We start from the raw sequence: 24,290 nt of genomic DNA on the forward strand, positions 1-24,290 counted from the left end.
TGAGGCTCTAGCTTAGGAGGTCAGATCCCAGGGAGAGGACTAGGGTTGGCAGCGTGAACACAGCCTGAAGGGGGCTAGTGCGCCACAGTTGGGAGGGAGTCCAGGAAAAAGTCTGGAACTGCCTAAGAGGCAAGAGACCATTGTTTTGGGGAGCGTGAGGAGAGGGGATTCAGAGCACCGCCTGAACAAGCTGCAGAGACAGGCACGAGCCGCAGCTGTCAGCGTGGACATCAGAGACGGGCATGAGATGCTAAGGCTGCTGCTGCAGCCACCAAGAAGCCTGTGTGCAAGCACACGTTACTATCCACACCTCCCCTCCCAGGAGCCTGTGCAGCCTGCCAGTGCCAGGGCCCTGTGATCCAGGGAGAACTACCCCGGGAGAACACACAGCGCGCCTCAGGCTGTTGCAACATCATGCTGGCCTCTGCCACCTCAGGCTCGCCCCGCATTCCATATCCCTCCATCCCCCCGGCATGAGTGAGCCAGAGCCCCCTAATCAGCTGCTACTTTACCCCGTCCTGTCTAAGCAAAGAACAGACGCCCTCAGGTGACCTACACGCAGAGGCGGGGCCAAATCCAAAGCTAAACCCTGGGAGCTGTGCGAACAAAGAAGAGGAAAGGAAATCTCTCCCAGCAGCCTCAGGAGCAGCAAATTAAATCTCCACAATCAACTTAATGTACCCTGCATCTCTGGAATACTGAATAATAGATCATCACAGAATTCAGGTGGTGGACTTTGTGTAATTTTTTCTGTATATCTTTGCTTTTACCATTTGTCCTAGGGTTCCATCTGTCCATTTTTTATTTTTTGTTTGTTTTCCTTTTATTATAGTTTTTAGTGCTTGTTATCATTGGTGGTTTTCTTTTTTGGTTTGGTTGCTCTCTTTCATTTTTTTATTATTATTTTTTAATTTTTAATATTTTTTAAAATTTTTTAATAACTATTTTATTTTTTTTCCCTTTTTTTCTCCCTTTTCTTCTGAGCCGTATGGCTGACAGGGTCTTGGTGCTCCGGCCGTGTGTCGGGCCTGTGCCTCTGAGGTGGGAGAGCCGAGTTCAGGACATTGGTCCACCAAAGACCTCCTGGCTCCACATAGTATCAAACAGCAAAAGCTCTCCCAGAGATCTCCATCTCAGTGCTAAGACCCAGCTCCACTCAGTGACTAGCAAGCTACAGTGCTGGACACCCTATGCCAAACAACTAGCAAGACAGGAACACAACCCCACCCATTAGAGAGGCTGCCTAAAATCATAATAAGGTCACAGACACCCGGAAACATACCACCGGACGTGGTCCTGCCCACCAGAAAGACAGGATCCAGCCTCATCCACCAGAACACAGGCACAAGTCCCCTCCACCAGGAAGCCTACACAACCCATGGAACCAGCCTTACCCACTGGGGGCAGACACCAGAAACAACAGGAACTACGAACCTGCAGCCTGCGAAAAGGAGACCCCAAACACAGTAAGTTAAGCAAAATGAAAAGACAAGAGAAACACACAGCAGATGAAGGAGCAAAGTAAAAACCCACCAGACCAAACAAATGGAGAGGAACTAGGCAGTCTACCTAAAAAAGAATTCAGAGTAATGATAGTAAATATGATCCAACATCTTGGAAATAGAATGGAGAAAATACAAGAAATGTTTACCAAGGACCTAGAAGAAGTAAAGAGCAAACAATGATGAACAACACAATAAATGACATTAAAAATTCTCTAGAAGGAATCAATATAGCAGAATGACTGAGGCAGAAGAATGGATAAGTGATCTGGAAGATAAAATAGTGGAAATAACTACCGCAGAGCAAAATAAAGAAACAATAATGAAAAGAATTGAGGACAGGCTCAGAGACCTCTTGGACAACATTAAAGGCACCAACATTCAAATTATAGGGGTCCCAGAAGAAGAAGTTAAAAAGAAGGGGACTGAGAAAATATTTGAAGGGATTATACTTGAAAATTTCCCTAATATGGGAAAGGAAATTGTCAGTCAAGTCCAGCAAGTACAGAGAGTCCCATACAGGATAAATCCAAGGAGAAACACACCAAGACACATATTAATCAAACTATCAAAAATTAAATACAAAGAAAAAATATTAAAAGCAGCAAGGGAAAAACAACAAATAACATACAAGGGAATCCCCATAAGGTTAACAGCTGATCTTTCAGCAGAAACTCTGCAAGCCAGAAGGGAGTGACAGAACATATTTAAAATGATGAAAGGGAAAAATCCACAATGAAGATTACTCTACCCAGCAAGGATCTCATTCAGATTCAACGGAGAAATTAAAACCTTTACAGACAAGCAAAAGCTAAGAGAATTCAGCACCACCAAACCAGCTTTACAACAGATGCTAAAGGAACTTCTCTAGGCAGGAAATACAAGAGAAGGAAAAGACCTACCATAACAAACCCAAAACAATTAAGAAAATGGTAATAGGAACATACGTATCAATAACTACCTTAAATGCGAATGGATTAAATGCTGCATCCAAAAGTCATAGACTGGCTGAATGGATACACAAACAATGCCCATATATATACTGTCTACAAGAGACCCACTTCAGACCTAGGGACACATACAGGCTGAAAGTGAGGGGATGTAAAAAGATATTCCATGCAAATGGAAATCGAAAGAAAGCTGGAGTAGCAATTCTCATGTCACACAAAATAGACTTTAAAATAAAGACTAGTACAAGAGACAAAGAAGGACACTACATAAAGATCAAGGGATCAATCCAAGAAGAAGATATAACAATTGTAAATATTTATGCACCCACCTCAATACATAGGCAAATGCTAACAGACGTGAAAAGGGAAATCGACAGTAACATGATCATAGTAGGGGACTTTAACACCCCACTTTCACCAATAGACAGATCATACAAAATGAAAATAAAGAAGCACAAGCTTTAAATGATACGTTAAACAAGATGGACTTAATTGATATTTATAGGACTTGCCATCAAAACACAACAGAATACACTTTCTTCTCAAGTGCTCATGGAATGTTTTACAGGATCATATCTTGTGTCTAGCCTTGGTAAATTTAAGAAAACTGAAATCATATCAAGTATCTTTTCCAACCACAATGCTATGAGACTAGATATCAATTACAGGAAAAAATCTGTAAAAACTACAAACACATGGAGGCTAAACAATACACTCCTAAATAACCAATAGATCACTGAATAAATCAAAGAGGAAATAAAAAAATACCTAGAAACAAATGACAATGGAGGCACAATGATGCAAAACCTGTGGGATGCAGCAAAAGCAGTTCTAAGAGGGAAGTTTATAGCAATATAGTAATATTTCTTGTTTCTTCCTACCTCAAGAAACAAGAAACATCTAAAATAAACAACCTAACCTTACACCTAAAGCAGTTAGAGAAAGAACAAAAAAACCCCAAAGTTAACAGAAGGAAAGAAATCATAAAGATCAGATCAGAAATAAATGAAAAAGAAATGAAGGACACAATAGCAAAGATCAATAAAACTAAAAGCTGGTTCTTTGAGAAGATAAACAAAATTGATAAACCATTAGCCACACTCATCAAGAAAAAAAGAGAGAAGACAAATCAATAGAATTAGAAATGAAAAGGAGAAGTAACAGCTGACACTACAGAAATACAAAGGATCATGAGAGATTACTACAAGCAGCTATATGCCAATAAAATGGACAACCTGGAAGAAATGGACAAATTCTTAGAAAAGCACAAGCTTCTGAGACTGAACCAGGAAGAAATAGAAAATATAAACAGACTAATCACAAGCACTGAAATTGAGACTGTGATTAAAAATCTTCCAACAAACAAAAGCCCAGGACCAGATGGCTTCACAGGTGAGCTCCATCAGACATTTAGAGAAGAGCTGACAGCTATCCTCAAACTCTTCCAAAATATAGCAGAGGGAGGAGCACTCCCAAACTATTCTACAAGACCACCATCACCCTGGTACCAAAACCAGACAAAGATGTCGAAAAGAAAACTACAGGCCAATATCACTGATGAACATAGATGCAAAAATCCTCAACAGAATACTAGGAAACAGAATCCAACAGCATATTAAAACGATCATACACCATGATCAAGTGGGGTTTATCCCAGGATTGCAGGGATTCTTCAGTATACCCAAATCAATGTGATAAAACATATTAACACATTGAAGGAGAAAAACCATATGATCATCTCAACAGATGTAGAAAAATCTTTTGACAAAATTCAACGCCCATTTATGATAAAAACCCTGCAGAAAGTAGGCATAGAGGGAACTTTCCTCAACATAATAAAGGCCATATATGACAAACCCACAGCCAACATCGTTCTCAGTGGTGAAAAACTGAAACCATTTCCTGTAAGATCAGGAACAAGACAAGGTTGTCCACTCTCACCACTATTTTTTTTTTTTTTTTTTTTTTTTTTTGCATTTCGCGGGCCTTTCACTGTTGTGGCCTCTCCCGTTGCGGAGCACAGGCTCCGGACACGCAGGCTCAGCGGCCAAGGCTCACGGGCCTAGCCACTCCACAGCATGTGGGATCTTCCTGGACCGGGACACGAACCCGTGTCCCCTGCATCGGCAGGTGGACTCTCAACCACTGCTCCACCAGGGAAGCCCCACTCTCACCGCTATTATTCAGCATAGTTTTGGAAGTTTTAGCCACAGCAATCAGAGAAGAAAAAGAAATAAAAGGAATCCAAATAGGAAAAGAAGAAGTAAAGCTGTCACTGTTTGCAGATGACATGATAGTATACATAGAGAATCTTAAAGATGCTACCAGAAAACTACTAGAGCTAATCAATGAATTTGGTAAAGTAGGAGGACACAAAATTAATGCACAGAAATCTCTTGCATTCCTATACACTAATGATGAAAATCTGAAAGAGAAATTAAGAAAACACTCCCATTTACCATTGCAAAAAAAGAATAAAATACCTAGGAATAAACCTACCTAAGGAGACAAAAGACCTGTATGCAGAAAACTATAAGACACTGATGAAAGAAATTAAAGATAATACAAACAGATGAAGAAATATACCATGTTCTTGGATTGGAAGAATCAACTTTGTGAAAATTACTGTACTACCCAAAGCAATCTACAGATTCATTGCAATCCGTATCAAACTCAATGGCATTTTTCACAGAACTAGAACAAAAGATTTTACAATTTGTATGGAAACACAAAAGACCCCAAATAGCCAAAGCAATCTTGAGAACGAAAATCGGAGCTGGAGGAATCAGGCTCCTGGACTATAGAGTATACTACAAAGCTACAGTAATCAAGACAGTATGGTAATGGCACAAAAACAGAAATATAGATCAGTGGAACAGGATAGAAAGCCCAGAGGTAAACCCACCACATAGGGTCACCTTATTTTTGATAAAGGAGGCAGGAATATAGAATGGAGAAAAGACGGCCTCTTCAATAAGTGATGCTGGGAAAACCAGACAGCTACATGTAAAAGAATGAAATCAGAACAGTCCCTAACAGAATTCACAAAAATAATATCAAAATGGATTAAAGACCTAAATGTAAGGCCAGACACTATAAGACTCTTATAGGAAAACATAGGCAGAACACTCTGACATAAGATCCTTTTGACCCACCTCCTAGAGAGAGGGAAATAAAAACAAAAATAAACAAATGGGACCTAATGAAACTTCAAAGCTTTTGCACAGCAAAGGAAACCATAAACAAGACCAAAAGACAACCCTCAGAATGGGAGAAAATATTTGCAAATGAAGCAACTGACAGAGGATTAATCTCCAAAATTTACAAGCAGCTCATGCAGCTTAATATCAAAAAAGCAAACCACCCAATTCAAAAATGGGCAGAAGCCCTAAATAGACATTTCTCCAAAGAAGATATACAGATTGCCAATAGTTACATGAAAGGATGCTCAACATCACTAGTCATTAGAGAAATACAAATGAAAACTACAATGAGGTATCACCTCACACCAGTCAGAATAGCCATCGTCAAAAATTCTACAAACAATAAGTGCTGGAGGGGGTGTGGAGAAAAGGGAGCCCTCTTGCACTGTTGGTGGGAATGTAAATTGATACAGCCACTATGGAGAACAGTATGGAGGTTCCTTAAAAAACTAAAAATAGAACTACCATATAACCCAACAGTCCCACTACTGGGCATATACCCTGAGAAAACCATAATTCAAAGAGTCATGTTCCACTGTTCTTTGCAGCTCTATTTACAATAGCCAGGACATGGAAGCAACCAAAGTGTCCATCAATAGATGAATGGATGAAGAAGATGTGGCAAATATATACAATGGAATATTACTCAGCCATAAAAAGAAACGAAATTGAGTTATTTGTAGTGAGGTGGATGGCCCTAGAGGCTGTCATACACAGTGAAGTAAGTCAGAAAGAGAAAAACAAATACCATATCCTAGCACATATATATGGAATCTTAAAAAAAAAGGTTCTGAAGAACCTAGGGGCAGGACAGGAATAAAGATGCAGATGTAGAGAATGAACTTGAGGACACGGGGAGGGGGAAGGGTAAGCTGGGATGAAGTGAGAGAGTGGCATGGACATATATACACTAGCAAATGTAAAACATAGCTGGGGGAAGCAGCTGCATAGCACAGGGAGATCAGCTCGCTGCTTTGTGACCACCTAGAGGGGTGGGGTTGGGAGGGAGACACAAGAGGGAGGAGATATGGGGATATATGTATATGTATAGCTGATTCACTTTGTTATAAAGCAGAAACTAACACCATTGTAAAGCAATTATACTCCAATATAAATGTTAGAAAACAAATAAAATTTTTAAAATTAGAAAAAATATTTTTGTTTTATTGAGATATAATTGACATATAGCATTGTATAAATTTAAGGTGTACAACATAATTATTTGACTTGAACACATCATGAAATGATTACCACATTAAGTTTAGTGAATATCCATCATCTCATTTAGATACAAAATTAAATAGAAAAATTTTTTTTCCTTGTGATAAAAACTCTTAGGATTTACTCTCAACAATCTTCATACATAATTTAACAGCAGCATTAATTATATTTGTCATGATGTACATTGTATCACCGGTGCTTATTTATCTTATAACTGAGAGTTTGTGCCTTTTGACCTTCATCCTGTTCCCCCTCCCCTCACCCTGCCTCTGGTAACCATAGATGTGATCTCTTTTCCTATGAGTTTATTCGTTTCTTTTTGAAGTATAATTGACTTAAAACACTGTTTATTCATTTCTTTTTGAAGTATAGTTGACTTAAAACACTGTTAGTTCCTGGCACACAACATGGTGATTTTATATTTTTGTACATTTCAGAATGATTACCCTGATGAGTCTAGTTACCATTTGTCACCATACAAAGATATTACAGTAATTATTAACTATATTCCCCACACTGTACATTTCATATCCATGACTCACTTAATAACACACAACACACCACGCATATATGGCAAATCTTTTTCCGTACATCTATCGATGGGCACTCAGATATTGCTACCCCATCTTGGCTATTGTAAAGCTGAAATGAGCATAGGGGTGCAAGAATATTTTCTAACGAGTGTTTTTGTTTTCTTTGGGTAAATACCCAGGGGTAGAATTGCTGGATTGTATGATAGCTCTATTTTTAATTTTTTGTGGAGTTTCCATACTGTCCTCCATAGTGGCTGCACCAATTTACATTCCCATGAATAGTGCATGAGGGTTCCCTTTTCTTCACTTCCTTGCCAACATTTGCTATTTGTGGTCTTTTTGATGATAGCTATTTTGACAGGTGTGAGGTGATATTTCATTGTGGTCTTGATTTTCATTTCCCTGATGATTAGTGATCTTGAGCATCTTTTCATGTGCCTATTGGCCGTCTGTATGTTTTCTTTGGAAAAATATCTATTCATATACCCTGCCCATCCTTGTCTTGTTCTAAATCTTAGAGGTAATGCTTTCAGCTTTTCACCATTGAGTATGTTAGCTATGGGCTTGTCATATGTGGCCTTTATTATGTTGAGATATGTTCCCTCTATACCCACTTTGTTGAGAGGTTTTATCATAAGTGATTGTTGAATTTTGTCAAAGACTTTGTCTTTATCCTTACTGAGATGTTCATGATTTTTATTCTTCAGTTTGTTATTGTGATGTATCATGTTGATAGATTTTCAGATATTGAACCATCCCTGCATCCTTGGGATAAATCCCATTTTATCATGGTGTATGATCCTTTTAATGTATTGTTGAATTCAGTTTGCTGATATTTAGTTGAGGAGTTTTGCATCTATGTTCATCAGTGATATTGGCCTGTAATGTTCTTTTTTTGTGATATCACTGGTTTGGGTATCAGGGTGATGCTGGCCTTGTAGGATGATTTCAGAAGCATTCCTTCCTCCTCTGTTTTTTTGGAATAGTTTAAGAAGGATAGGTCTTAACCCTTCTTTAAAGGTTTGGAAAAATTCACCTGTGAAGCCCTCTGGTCCTGGGCTTTTGTTTGTTGGGAGTTTTTATTACTGATTCAGTTTTATTACTGGTAATTGGTCTGTTCATATTTTCTACTTCTTCCTGATTCAGTCTTGGGAGATTGTACATTTCTAGGAATTTGTCCATTTCTCCTAGGTTGTCTATTTTTTGGCGTTTAGTTGTTCCTAGTAATTTCTTATGATCCTTTATATTTCTGCAGTATCTGTAACTTCTTTTTTCATTTCTGATTTATTGATTTGGACCCTGTTTTTTCTTGAAGAGTCTTGCTAAAGGTTTACTAATTTTGTTTGTCTTTTCATAGAACCAACTCTTCATTGATCTTTTCTATTGTTTTTTAGTCTCTTATTTCATTTATTTCTGCTCCAATATTTATTATTTCATTCCTTCTACCAACTTTGAGATTTACTTGTTCTTTTTGTAGCTCCTTTAAGTGTAAGGTTAGGTTGTTTATTTGAACTTTTTCTTGTTTCCTGAGGTAGTCTTATATTGCTTTAAACTTGCAACAGCACACTTCCCTCTGGTCACCAGAGCTACATGCTCTGAGTGTGCCCTGTGTGTGTGCTGAGCGAGTCTTTCTGTTTTGGTGTGCTGACTAACTACTGTGGGTGCTTGGTAGCCGTGGTTGGCCCTTGGTCCAATTGGTTGCCAGACCCTGCCTTGTGCAGAAGTTGCTGGCCCCTGGTAGGCATGCCCAGATCCTGGCATGGCTGGCTGCATGGCCAGGGGAGTCCCAGTCCTGGTGCCAACCAGCTGGTGGGTGGGCCCAGGTCACAAAGTAGCTGGCTGTAGGGCCAGGGGTCCCAGAGCTAGTGTTGGCCTAGTGTTTGTGGGCAGGGCTAGTCCTGGATTGCCTGGGGCTCAGGGGGTCCTATGATAGCCTGCCTATTGGTGAGTGGGACTGTGTCCCGGCCCAGCTGGCTCCTTGGCCTGGTGTTTCCCAGTACTGGTGCTGATTAGCTGGTAGGCAAGGATCAGTTTCAGTGCTAATAAGCTAGAGTGAGGATTCAAAAATGGCACTTGCCAATACCAGTGTTGCCATGGTATGATAATCTCCCAAAAGTGGCTGCTGCCAGTGTCTGTGTCCCCAGAATGAGTCCCATTTGCCTCCTGCCTCTCTGGGAGGCTCTCTAAGTTCAGCGAGCAGGTCTGACCCAGGCTCCTTTCATATTACTTCTGCCCTTGGATACTGGAGTGTTTGAGATTTTGTGTGCAGCCTTTAAGAGTAGAGTCTCTATTTCCCACAGTTCTCTGGCTGTCCCAAGAGGAAGCTCCACTGACCTTCAAAACCAAATGTTTGGGACTTCCCGGGTGGTCCAGTAAGAATCCACCTTACAATGCAGGGGACCCAGGTTCAATCTCTGGTCAGGGAACTAAGATCCCACATGCAGTGTTGCAACTAAGCCCACGCACCACAACTACACCAAGCCCGCGCGCCTCAACTGGAGAGCCCATGTGCTGCCAACTACGGAGCCCATGCACTCTGGAACCCCTGTGCCACAACTACAGAGCCCACACACCCCAGAGCCTGCATGCCTCAACTAGAGAAGAGAAAACCTGCATACCACAACTAGAGAGAAGCCCACGTGCCACAACGAAAAATCCCACATGCCTCAATGAAGATCCCGCATGCCTCAACTAAGACCTGGTGCAGCCAGAAATAGATAAAATAAGTAAATAAATAATAAATTAAAAAAAAAAAACCACAAATGTTCTGGGGGTTCATCTTCTGGGTGCAGGACACCCAGACTGGGGAACCTCTTGTGGGACTCAGACCCCTCACTCCTTGGGAATGACCTCTGTAATTGTAATTATTCTCCCATTTGTGGATCACCTACCTGCGGGTATGGGCCTTGACTATACCATGTCTCCACCTTGCCTACCCATCTCATTGTGATTCCTTCTATCTTTAGTTGTGGAAGATCTTGTCTGCTAGTCTTCAGGTCATTCTCATCAACAGCTGCTCTGTAAATAGTCGTAATTTTGGTGTGCCCATGGGAGGAGGTGAGCTCAGGGTCTTCCTAGTCTGCCATCTTGGCCACTCCCAATGCAATAAATTATTATTTATTTATTTATTTTTGGCTGTGTTGGGCCTTCGTTGGTGCACACGGGCTTTCTCTAGTTGTGGCAAGAAGGGACTACTCTTCGTTGTGGTGCACAGGCTTCTTGCTGTGGTGGCTTCAGTAGTTGCAGCACACGGGCCCTAGAGCGTGCAGCTTCAGTAATTGCAGTGCATGGGCTCAGTAGTTGTGGCTCGAAGGCTCTAGAGCGCAGGCTCAGTAGTTGTGGAGCACAGGCTTAGTTGCTCCGTGGCATGTGGGATCTTCCCAGACCAGGGATCAAACCTGTGTCCTCTGCATTGGCAGGCGCATTCTTAACCACTGCACCACCAGGGAAGTCCCAATAAATTATTTTTTAATTAAGGTGTGTACATTGTTTTTTAGACATAATGCTGCTGTACACTTAATAGACTACAGTATGGTGTAAACATAACTTTTATATGCACTGGGAAACCAAAAACTTCATGTGGTTCTCTTGATTGCTATACTTGCTTCATTGCAGTGGTCTGGAACCGACCCCAGAGTATCTCTGAGGTGTTCCTGTATACACAATTTTCTTGAGTTCTGGATTCTTTCATTCGTCCGTTTGTCTGTTCTCCCTCAAGTGCCAAACCTGTTGTTAATGGGGGTCTGTAGTATTTGTTTCTTTCTGATAAAGCACCATTGTCCTATTTCTAAGTTCACTTATGTAATTACTGACTCTCAGTAATAGTGTGGTTGTGGGTTTTGACTGGAAGGGTTTTATTTTCCCTCCCTTGACTCTTCTGAAGCCTTGTTGTGAAGATGTCTTTCTGTATCGGTTTTATTTGCTTCTGTGAGGAACTGTGTCTTCAGCTCCAGGATTCCTGTGTTAAGTGCCCTGTCTGGCTTACTGCTGCAAGCCTGCATGGGGCACAGGTGTGAGCCTTCCAGTTCTCATGGAAACTGTTCTCCTTTCCTGCCCCATGTGCTAGGCAGAAACAAGATGTCTACATCCCTACATCATGCTGGCAGCTTATCAACTCTGGTCAGGGGCTTTGGGTGTACTTATTCCTGGTAGTTTGATTTCTCTGTGTGTCCCAGTTTTTTGTAGAATGGCCTCAGCTTTCACAGCAGCAACCGTTAGTACAGACTTGTCTACATGGATATTTTTTTTCATCTTTTTGTGGGTGCCAACACCTCCACATCAGGGAGGACTTATGAAACTAAAGAAGTCCTGGGAAGTGGGAAACTAAATAACACAGTGGATTATTTGAAAGAGAAGAAGCTCTTGAAGCAATAGGGAAAAAAAAGGAAAATATGTAATGAACACCTCTTATAATGACAAGTTGAGAAATGAAACTGAGGCTTATGCAGGCCAGGTAACATCTCTGAGTTTCTGAAGTGGTCAGTAGCCATAATACTGACGGGATCTGCCTGACTCCACAACCATGTTCTTTTCACCGAGTCTTGTACGAGTTCATCTGCTTTTGTGAATTTACTTCAAGCAGTCATTCTTTTCCTTCCCTGGTTTCCCAGCATCTTTCGTTATTTTTCTCATAGAAAACCAGTTCTGTTAAAACATACCAGTGAGAGTGGTGTTTCCCAATCTTTTCTGACCACAGTGCATTTTACAGAGCAGCCCAGTGCACAGAGCAATGCATGTGTAGAACAGTTATGTGCCACCGTCCTTTCCCTGGCCCTGTTGGTGCATTTCCATTCCATTCTATTCTTATGGTTTACTTTAGGTGAAATAGGCTGGCTGTGACTAAGTAAATTGATCTCACAACCCTTTAATAGCTCATGTCCCATAGTTTGGCCAGTGTTTTGTTTTTTCTCTTTTTTGGTTTATTTATTTATTTATTTTTGGCTGTGTTGGGTCTTCATTTCTGTGCGAGGGCTTTCTCTAGTTGTGGCAAGCTGGGGCCACTCTTCATCGTGGTGTGCAGGCCTCTCACTATCGCGGCCTCTCTTGCTGTGGAGCACAGGCTCCAGACGCGCAGGCTCAGTAGTTGTGGCTCACGGGCCTAGTTGCTCCGCGGCATGTGGGATCTTCCCAGACCAGGGCTCGAACCCGTGTCCCCTGCATTAGCAGGCAGATTCTGAACCACTGCACCACCAGGGAAGCCCTGCCCAGTGTTTTTGAAGCATGACTTAAAGCTAGAGTATTTGTCAGCAGAGGATGTAATAGGTTGTCTCCTCAAGAGCCCATCTCTTGTCTCAGCTGAACTCAATCCATGCTTCTCCTGTGCAACTGGCCACTCTGTTTTCCCCCCTTTTGGGATGAGGGGGATTCCTTTTAAATGGTATTCCAGCATTAACTTTAGAAATTGGGAACAGAGCTCACTTATTCTTTTGGTGGCTTCCTGTAGATAACATGTAATTTTTTAAAAATATTTATTTATAGTTATTTATTTATTTATTTTGGCTGCACCGGGTCTTAGTCGCTGCATGCGGACTTCTTAGTTGCAGCGTGCATGTGTGATCTAGTTCCCCACCAAGGATCAAACCCGGGCCCCCTGCATTGCGAACGCAGTCTTACCCACTGGACCATGGGGGAAGTCCTAGTAACATGTATTTTTAAACCACTTAACTGTAAGATTGTTACTTGCTCTGCCTCTTCATACCTTTGATCTTGATCTTTTTATATTTCCTCCCTGTTTGTCTCATTCCAGGTACTTTATTTAGCAGCTTCTTTCTTAAGTGAGTTTTAAAACTAAAGCAACGGTTTGCCATTCATCTATTCATCTTGGAATTCTAGCTCAATTTTTTTTATTTAAGTACTACGAGGTGGCCTATTAAGAGTAGAATTGATGACCGAGTATCTGATTTTTAATATACTATTGTCTAATTTTACTTTTTAAGAATAAAAAGAGAGCTAGGAGGCCAGAAGGCAAATAGAGTAGAATGACAACACTTGTGTGTCCTGTCACCTTCCCTCTTCTGGACAGCTGATAATGTGTTTCCTGTAACAAGAATGACTGCTGAAGTATACCACTCCTGTCTCTTTCCCCAGCCCTCCAAGCCATAACATTGTGGTGAATGGAAAAGAATGTATAAACTTTGCCTCATTCAATTTTCTTGGATTGTTGGATAACCCTAGGCTCAAGGTAAGTAGCACATATGCTGAAGTGGACAGATAACATGACTGACATAAGCATCTGGACATAAAATAAGAGACAAATGCAGAATATCAGAAGGGGCTGTGTAAGTACTTACTCTTTACTCTTTAGTGACAGAGCTGTAACCTAGTTTTCAACAAAGGGAGGCAAGAGTGTCCTAATGTGGCTTAGTGTTGGGTGACAACCAGAGAACTATATGAACCAGACCCAGGTAATAGTTGGAGATGTGTCTAGGAAATTGCTTCATCTCCTGTTGGGATTGTGGGCCAGTAAACATTTTTTTGAGGAAACACCTGTGCCCACAAATGCCAGAAAGTACGAATGCATTGAGTTAACCAGGTTTTAATGATCAAGCTAATACAACTTTTCCATGTTTTAAGTCGTATACCTAAGTCTTCCCATCCCTCTTTTCTTTATATCCTGTTAGAATTGTCTTAGTACTAAGAAAGGAAAAGCCAGGGTACTGGGGAGCTATGTGGGTTAAAGAATAGGAAATGTCATTTTTAAACTGTTAAAGATATATTATTACAGTCTAATTTTTTTTTTTTTACTTTCACAAAGGCAGCAGCTTTGGCATCTCTAAAGAAGTATGGTGTGGGAACTTGTGGACCTAGAGGATTTTATGGCACATTTGGTATGTTTTCTGTCATATTTTTCAGACTACTGCTTTCAAGAATTAAGATTCAGTTTGATTTCAAAACTCCTTGGAAAAGGTATCCTTAATTAGTTGTGGTAATAAGCTGGTGAACTTTCTAGATTTTGTGTTTGAAATCATTGGTAGGAGATGCATTGGTCTGGGGCTGACTGTCCCTTGTGGAGAAGAGTCATAGGTATCTAAGGCACACTGTCTCAGTAGGGCGAAGCTTGAGCTCTTGTTGCATTTGCCCCAGGAGACATGGTGTGAGGAGACTTTTTGCCGTGCATGACAGTTGTAAGGGGAAGCATCCTGTTGTGAGTGGCTCTGCTCTTTGTAGTCGTGCAGGAACCCAGATTTTCCCTGTCTCGTTGCTCTAGGCCTCAGGGCACCATCTTTGTCTGTGTGACCGAAGCCAAGTGATGAGTATGGAGGAGCAGGAGTGCAGGGCATTGGCACCTGTTTAGGTGGGCAGGTGGTGTTGCTCATCATTCTGGCCACATTCTGTTGGTGAGAACATTACCCAGGTCATGTCTCCCAGCAGAGGGACTGGAAAATTGCTCTAGCTGGGCAGCCACCACGTGCCGGGAGGAAAGTGAGAACAGATTTGGGGGATGGGGGAAGTCATAGACTGTGTAGCCCTTTTCTTTCTGGAATGAAGACAAAGGATCATTGATTTCCTTGTGTGTGGATGACCTGGAGATGGGCTAACTACATATTAGGATGAGAGTGTGATTTCAAACACGATGAACTCCCTAAATCAGAGTCATCAAAGAAGACCCTGGAATTTTATGGTGGTTTTTTATTAAATGTATATTGTTCTTTGCTTCTGAAAATTTCAAAAATGTTGTTAAATAATTTTCCAAATGAGTATATTACTGGAAATAACATTCTGGTTTACAAAATGTCAGAGGGTGGGGACAGTGGGGCCAGGGAAGTCTCTTTTGTCTTCTCTCCTCATTTTCATTTCTGGGTCTTTGTTTTTTTCACTTTAACAGTTAAGATGTTTTTATTTAAGGGAGCACCTTTCTTTATCCCTTAGCTAATTTAGTGGTTAAATTATTTTTATTGGAAACAGATGATGGGAGTTGGTGTCCAAGAATCCTACAGTTGGAAAGGATCTTTAAAATCCTGGATTCCAGCATCCCAGTTATTCAGAAGAACAGAAAGCTCAGAGAGGTTAAGTGACTTCCTCATGGTCACATAGCTAACTAATTTCAGCCCTAAAACTAGAAAATAAGTATTCTGATTTGCAATATTAATGGCAAGATCAAAGACTTAAAAGAGCTCAGATCAGAGGCTCCCTCTTTCCTCTAGCCTAGTGCAAACATGATTTGTTTGCCTGCTTTTTATTGGTAGGGTATTATTTCCTTCATAAGAATTAGAAAACTAAAAAAGGCATTTTTTTTACAAAGTTGTTTGTTGTAATCTGATCAACAAGGCTTTCTTTCCATGATCTGCTTGTGGGGTAAAGAAATTGCTTTCTTAAAAGCCTCTCTTTCTAGTAGATCTTATTTGCATGTGTGGCCTTGGCTCTTGCTCAGGAGTTAATCTGAGAAGACTGATAAGAGATTTATTGCTAAATTTAGAGAAAAAAAAGTTTCAAATCTTCAAGACTAGTTTTCCCAGAGCTATGGAAATATGTTGTTTTAATTGCCCAGTCAGTTTTTCATTTGGATCACCTGAAATATGTGTAATAGGATGCTGTGTGCCTCCAAACTTGGGGGGGGGTCTTTAATGATTTTTAAATTATTTTTTTTAATTTAAATATAGTTGACGTACAATATTACGTTAGTTTCAGGTTTAGTATATAGTGATTTGACATGCATACATTATGAAATGATCACCATGGAGTCTAGTAACCGTCTGTCCCCAAAGTTATTAAAATATTTTTGGCCATATTCCTTATGCTGTATGTTACATCACCATTGCTTATTTATTTTATAACTGGAGCTTTGTACCTCTTAATCCCCTACACCTAATTTTCCCCACCCCTGATCCCCTTTCCCTCTGGCAGCCACCCCTTTGTTCTGTGTATCTATGAGTCTGTTTTCATTTTGTTTGTTTGTTTTGTTTTTTAGAGTCCATATATTAGTGAGATCATATGCTATTTGTCTTTCTCTGTCCAACTTATTTCACTTTTCATAAAACCCTCTTGATCCATCCTAAATTAATTTTCTTGATTCAATAATTCAATCCAAGATATAAACCTCAAAGATTTAAAGAGATAGTGAAGTCTTCTCCCCACTGCCATTCCACCCCCAAAAAAGACAGCTACTCTCAGTAGTTTCTTGTTCATTCTTCCAGGCTTTTTTCAGTGTGTGCAAACCACTTCCATACATTTTTCCCCCAGTTTTACAAAAATAGTAGCATACCACATACATGTGGTGTGCTGTTCAAGTGCGTTTTAAATTTAAATTGGATTTGATCTTTCAAGTGTCTGAATGGGCCACCAGAGTCAATATAATGAACACATAGTTGTGTATTAGCTACTCTGTGAACTACATTATTGGTCACTGTGTCATCCTTATCCTAATGTAGTCGAAGGTTCAAACAGACTGTGGTATCTGGACAAAGGTTGAAGGTTAATTTGCAGTGTGATGGTTTTGTAATAAGACACCAAACCTACAGCTTGGAGTAATGTGTATTGTTTTCTGAGTACATTGTCCTTCCTGTAAACTTGTTTTGTTCCTTTTCAACAGTTGCCCATGCTTGCTTATCATCTTTTTTCCTTTCTTTATGTGTATATCGTATGTATTTTTACTTGGTTTTCCAACAGGGTATTTTCTATGTTTTTCCTTATTCTGGAACTAATCACTTCAATTACTGTAGTTGTATTAAATTACCTTGAAATTTCAGTGTTAGATAAGTTCAGGAAGATACTTGAGGTCAGCTAAGGCTATATTTTAAATCTCTAAAATACCCTTGGGACTTCCCTGGTGGCGCAGTGGTTAAGAATCCGCCTGCCAATCCAGGGGACACAGGTTCGAGCCCTGGTCCAGGAAGATCCCACATGCCACAGAGCAACTAAGCCTGTGCGCCATGACTACTGAAGCCCGTGTGCCTAGAGCCCGTACTCTGCAACAAAGAGTAGCTCCCACTCGCCACAACTAGAGAAAGCCTGCACACAGCAATGAAGACCCAACGCAGCCAAAAATAAATAAATAAATTTATTTTAAAAATAAAATAATAAAATACCCTCTATAATTAAATTATTCTAAATATTTAGATATTTGCCCTTTGTACTGAGCATTAAAGCAGAAGTGAACTTCCCTTTCCTCTCATTTTAGTAGCTTGTGTGTGAGGCTAGGGTCTCTTTCCCAGGCCCACCAATAGGTTGCTTTTGATTTTGGCTTTTTCTTTTCCTGGAAGTACTAATATCACTCAGGCATCTGTTTTCAGTGATGAAAATGCTCTGTCTTTTAGCTCTTTTCTCAACTTTTCAGATAGTGAATGAAAATCACTTATTGGAAAAGTAAATTTCCTTATTAAAACATTTTCTGTTATTTCATAGTAACATATTAGATGGTACTAGATGATTAACACAGAAAAAGAAAATTGACAGTTGAATTAAAATTCTTCTAGTTTCTTAGGCTAAATGTTCTCCTGCCTCCTAAAGGCCCAGCAGGTTCTTAAAATAGTCTTGTGAGGACTGTGTGGATCAGAAGTGTTTCCACCTTCTCATCTTATTGTTTTAATGTGTAGTTTAGAATCAATCAAGTGATTTTATCAGGTTGTGGAGCCTTCCTTTCCTCTAAGGCTAATGGGGTCCCTGTGTACTTTGATAGTTTCTCTTGTTGAACCTCTCTGATTGTTTTGTTTGTAATGCATTCAGATCTCATTTACATGTGGTTTATCCCTGTGCCTGGGATCTGCTTTGCATACATGATGCCTACTTGACTCTTTGGTCTTAAACTAAATCAAAAGACAATTAGTGGCAGAGTTTCATGGTGAGAGATAGTGGCATATAATTGTGTTCTAGAGCCAATAGTGAACAATTGTTCATTTGTTTATTTTAAAAAATATTTTCTCTCTGTTGTAGGACCATGGATGCATGTTTTAGTAGGAAGGGCATTTGGTCATAAAATTCCTAGATCTGCCACTTCTTCCTACCAGTCATGGAATTGTAGTTTTCGCAGTGTAGGCAGGGAATCATCTTTGTTGCACAACTTAGAACATTTTGGTAAGAATCACATAAGATACTGTATGTGAAAACATTCTGGAAAACATTCAGCACTGTTTTTAATGTTCTAATGAGTACATAGGTGATATTTGTACTTTTAAGAAAATTGTCCAAATCTCAAGGGATTTAAAAAAAGTCTGTAGGGCTTCCCTGGTGGCGCAGTGGTTGAGAGTCCACCTGCCGGTGCAGGGGACATGGGTTCGTGCCCTGGTCTGGGAAGATCACACATGCCGTGGAGTGGCTGGGGGGGTGAGCCATGGCCGCTGAGCCTGCACGTCTGGAGCCTGTGCTCCGCAATGAGGGAGGCCACAACAGTGAGAGACCCGTGTACTGCAAAAAAAAAAAAAGGTATGTAACACAAAAATATGGAGATTTTAAGAGAAAATATAGTTGGTTGTTTTTAAACTGTTCTAAAGTTGGGTATTTTATAGTCTTTCCTCTGAAAAACAATCAAGAAGGCCATAATACCTCCTTTTATTCTGATAAATATGAACTTGAATAAGTGGCTTTAATATAAGATAGTCCTTTAATATCCAGGATTTGGATAACGTAATTAGCAGATAGCGTACCTTTTTTCCTTATAAAAGATTACTTTTTTTTGGAGGGGGAAAGCTTCAGAGCCCCGGAGAAGAGCACAGCAACAGGGGTGCAGAGGGCAAAGCGGAGAGATTCCCGCACAGAGGATTGGTGCCGGCACTCACCAGCCCGAGAGGCTTATCTGCTCACCCTCCGGGGCGGGCGGGGATGGGAGCTGAGGCTCGGGCTTCAGTCGGAGCGGAAGGAGAGGACTGGAGTTAGCGGCGTGAACACAGCCTCCAGGGGGTTAGTGCACCACGGCTAGCCGGGAGGGAGTCCAGGGAAAAGTCTGGACCTGCCGAAGATGCAAGAGACTTTTTCTTCCCTCTTTGTTTCTGGTGCGTGAGGAGAGGGGATTAAGAGGGCTGCTTAAAGGAGCTCCAGAAACGGGCGCGAGCCGTGGCTAAAAGCGCAGACCCCAGAGAAGGGCATGAGACGCTAAGGCTGCTGCTGCCGCCACCAAGAAGCCTATGTGTGAGCACAAGTCACTATCCATACCCCCCTTCTGGGGAGCCTGTGCACCTCGCCACTGCCAGGGTCCCAAGATCCAGGGACAACTTCCCCGGGAGAACACACAGCACGCCTCAGGCTGGCGCAATGTCATGCCGGCCTCTGCCGCCACAGGCTCACCCCGCACTCCATACCCCTCCCTCCCCCAGGCCTGAGTGAGCCAGAGTCCCTGAAGCAGCTGCTCCTTTAACCCCGTCCTGTCTGAGTGAAGAACAGACGCCCTCTGGTGACCTACACGCAGAGGTGGGGACAAATCCAAAGCTCAGTCCCGGGAGCTTTGAGAACAAAGAAGAGAAAGGGAAATCTCTCCCAGCAGCCTCAGAAGCAGTGGATTAAAGCTCCACAATCAACTTGATGTACCCTGCATCTGTGGAATACATGAATAGACAACAAATTATCCCAAATTGAGGAGGTGGACTTTGAGAGCAAGATTTATTATTTTTTCCCCTTTTCCTCTTTTTGTGACTATGTATGTGTATGCTTCTTTGTGACATTTTGTCTGTATAGCTTAGCTTCCACCATTTGTCCTAGAGTTCTATCCGTCTGGGTTTTTTTTTTTTTTCTTTGAAAAAAAAGTTTTATTTTGTTCTTAATAATTAATTTTTATTTTAATAACTTTATTTTATTTTATCTTACTTTATTTTATTTTAACTTCTTTATTTCTTTCTTTCCTTCCTTCCTTTCTTTCTTTCTACTTCTACTAATTCTTTCTTCTTTCTTTCTACTTTTTCTCCCTTTTATTCTGAGCCGTGTGGATGAAAGGCTCTTGGTGCTGCCGCCAGGAGTCAGTGCTGTGCCTCTGAGGTGGGAGAGCCAACTTCAGGACACTGGTCCACAAGAGACCTCCCAGCTCCACGTAATATCAAACAGCAAAAATCGCCCAGAGATCTCCATCTCAACACCAGCACCCAGCTTCACTCAACGGCCAGCAAGCTACAGTGTGGGACACCCTATGCCAAACAGCTAGCAAGACAGGAACACAACCCCACCCATTAGCAGAGAGGCTGCCTAAAATCATAATAAGTCCACAGACACCCCAAATCACACCACCAGACGTGGACCTGCCCACCAGAAAGACAAGATCCAGCCTCATCTACCAGAACACAGGCACAAGTCCCCTCCACCAGGAAGCCTACACAACCCACTGAACCAACTTAGCCACTGGGGACAGACACCAAAAACAACAGGAATTACAAACCTGCAGCATACAAAAAGGAGACCCCAAACACAGTAAGATAAGCAAAATGAGAAGACAGAAGAACACACAACAGATGAAGGAGTAAGATAAAAACGCACCAGATCTAACAAATGAAGAGGAAATAGGCAGTTTCACTGAAAAAGAATTCAGAATAATGATAGTAAAGATGATCCAAAATCTTGGAAATAGAATAGAAAAAATGCAAGAAACATTTAACAAGGACCTAGAAGAACTAAAGATGAAACAAGCAACGATGAACAACACAATAAATGAAATTAAAAGTACTCTAGGGCTTCCCTGATGGCGCAGTGGTTAAGAATCCGCCTGCCAATGCCGGGGACACAGGTTCGAGACCTGGTCTGGGAAGATCCCACATGCCACGGAGTAACTAAACCCGTGTGCCATGAGCCTGTGCTCTAGAGCCTGCAAACCACAGCTACTGAAGCCTGCACACCTAGAGCCCGTGCTCCGCAACAAAGCCACAGCAATGAGAAGCCCTCGCACCACAATGAAGAGTAGCCCCTGCTCGCTGCAACTAGAGAAAGCCCACGCGCAGCAACAAAGACCCAATTCAGCCAAAAATAAATAAAAAAATTTATTTTAAAAAAATACTCTAGATGGGATCAATAGCAGGACAACTGAGGTAGAAGAATGGATAAATGACCTGGAAGATAAAATACTGGAAATAACTACTGCAGAGCAGAATAAAGAAAAAATAATGAAAAGAACTGAGGACAGTCTCAGAGACCTCTGTGCCAACATTAAACGCACCAACATTTGAATTATAGGGGTTCCAGAAGAAGAGAAAAAGAAAGGGACTGAGAAAATATTTGAAGAGATTATAGTTGAAAACTTCCCTAATATGGAAAAGGAAATAGTTAATCAAGTCCAGGAAGCACAGAGTCCCATACAGGATAAATGCAAGGAAAAATACGCCAAGACACATATTAATCAAACTGTCAAAAATTAAATATAAAGAAAACATATTAAAAGCAGCAAGGGAAAAACAACAAATAACACACAAGGGAATCCCCATAAGGTTAACAGCTGATCTTTCAGCAGAAACTCTGCAAGGCAGAAGGGACTGGCAGGACATATTTAAAGTGATGAAGGAGAAAAACCTGCAACCAAGATTACTCTACCCAGCAAGGATCTCATTCAGATTTGATGGAGAAATTAAAGCCTTTACAGACAAGCAAAAGCTGAGAGAGTTCAGCACCACCAAACCAGCTTTACAGCAAATGCTAAAGGAACTTCTCTAGGCAAGATACACAAGAGAAGGAAAAGATTTACAATAATGAACCCAAAACAATTAAGAAAATGGGAATAGGAACATACATACCGATAATTACCTTAAATGTAAATGGACTAAATGCTCCCACCAAAAGACACAGATTGGCTGAATGGATACAAAAACAAGACCCATGTATATGCTGTCTACAAGAGACCCACTTCAGACCTAGAGACACATACAGACTGAAAGTAAGGGGATGGAAAAAGATATTCCATGCAAATGGAAACCAAAAGAAAGCTGGAGTAGCAATTCTCATATCAGAAAAAATAGACTTTAAAATAAAGAATATTAGAAGAGACAAAGAAGGACACTACATAATGATCAAGGGATTGATCCAAGAAGAAGATATAACAATTGTAAATATTTATGCACCCAACATAGGAGCACCTCAATACATAAGGCAAATACTAGCAGCCATGAAAGGGGAAATCGACAGTAACACATTCATAGTAGGGGAGTTTAACACCCCACTTTCACCAATGGACAGATCCAAGATGAAAATAAATAAGGAAACACAAGCTTTAAATGATACATTAAACAAGATGGACTTAATTGATATTTATAGGACATTCCATCCAAAAACAACAGAATACACATTTTTCTCAAGTGCTCATGGAACATTCTTCAGGATAGATCATATCTTGGGTCACAAATCAAGCCTTGCTAAATTTAAGAAAATTGAAATTGTATCAAGTATCTTTTCCAACCACAATGCTATGAGACTAGATATCAATTACAGGAAAAGATCTGTAAAAAATACAAACACATGGAGGCTAAACAATACACTACTTAATAACAAAGTGATCACTGAAGAAATCAAAGAGGAAATTAAAAAATACCTATGGGATGCAGCAAAAGCAGTTCTAAGAGGGGCGTTTATAGCAATACAATCCTACCTTAAGAAACAGGAAACATCTTGAATAAACAACCTAACCTTGCACTAAAGCAATTAGAGAAAGAAGAACAAAAATACCCCAAAGTTAGCAGAAGGAAAGAAATCATAAAGATCAGATCAGAAATAAATGAAAAAGAAATGAAGGAAACGATAGCAAAGATCAATAAAACTAAAAGCTGGCTCTTTGAGAAGATAAACAGAATAGATAAACCATTAGCCAGACTCATCAAGAAAAAAAGGGAGAAGACTCAAATCAATAGAATTAGAGATGAAAAAGGAGAAGTAACAACTGACACTGCAGAAATACAAAAGATCATGAGAGAGTACTACAAGCAACTCTATGCCAATAAAATGGACAACCTGGAAGAAATGGACAAATTCTTAGAAATGTACAACCTGCCAAGACTGAATCAGGAAGAAATAGAAAATATGAAGAGACCAGTCACAAGCACTGAAATTGAAACTGTGATTAAAAATCTTCCAACAAAAAAAAGCCCAGGACCAGATGGCTTCACAGGCGAATTCTATCAAACATTTAGAGAAGAGCTAAGACCTATCCTTCTCAAACTCTTCCAAAATATAGCAGAGGGAGGAACACTCCCAAACTCATTCTACGAGGCCACCATCACCCTGATACCAAAACCGGACAAAGACGTCACAAAGAAAGAAAACTACAGGCCAATATCACTGATGAACATAGATGCAAAAGTCCTCAACAAAACACTAGCAAACAGAATCCAACAGCATTAAAAGGATCATACACCATGATCAAGTGGGGTTTATTCCAGGAACGCAAGGATTCTTCAGTATACGCAAAGCAATCAGTGTGATATACCATATTAACAAATTGAAGGAGAAAAAACATACGATCATCTCAACAGATGCAGAGAAAGCTTTTGACAAAATTCAACACCCATTTATGATAAAAACCCTGCAGAAAGTAGGCATAGAGGGAACTTTCCTCAACATAATAAAGGCCATATATGACAAACCCACAGCCAACATTGTCCTCAACGGTGAAAAAAATGAAACCATTTCCACTAAGATCAGGAACAAGACAAGGTTGCCCACTCTCACCACTATTATTCAACATAGTTTTGGAAGTTTTTGCCACAGCAGTCAGAGAAGAAAAGGAAATAAAAGGAATCCAAATCGCAAAAGAAGTAAAGCTGTCACTGTTTGCAGATGACATGATACTATACATAGAGAATCCTAAAGATGCTACCAGAAAACTACTAGACCTAATCAATGAATTTGGAAAAGTAGCAGGATACAAAATTAATGCACAGAAATCTCTGGCATTCCTATGCACTAATGGTGAAAAATCTGAAAGTGAAATTAAGAAAACATTCCCATTTACAGTTGCAACAAAAAGAATAAAATATCTAGGAATAAACC

At 40.5% G+C, this 24,290-nt stretch overlaps 1 protein-coding gene across 5 annotated transcripts in view; it reads left to right on the top strand.

The window, feature by feature from the left end:
- The window catches only part of SPTLC1 (serine palmitoyltransferase long chain base subunit 1), an 86,666-nt gene that overhangs the window by 12,856 nt on the left and 49,520 nt on the right, over positions 1–24,290 (top strand). For 3 of the 5 annotated variants that reach the window (XM_089912901.1, XM_022560686.2, XM_089912904.1), the window contains exons 4-5: positions 13,497–13,590; positions 14,164–14,236. In XM_089912901.1, the coding sequence (XP_089769027.1) occupies positions 13,497–13,590; positions 14,164–14,236 (167 nt within the window). The other 2 variants (XM_089912903.1, XM_089912902.1) reach the window with 2 other exon arrangements.

The sequence above is a fragment of the Delphinapterus leucas genome, chromosome 6 (assembly GCF_059928025.1).
Source record: "Delphinapterus leucas isolate spDelLeu-1000000601 "Yukka" chromosome 6, BTC_Dleu_Yukka2, whole genome shotgun sequence".
NCBI classification, from domain to species: domain Eukaryota; kingdom Metazoa; phylum Chordata; class Mammalia; order Artiodactyla; family Monodontidae; genus Delphinapterus; species Delphinapterus leucas.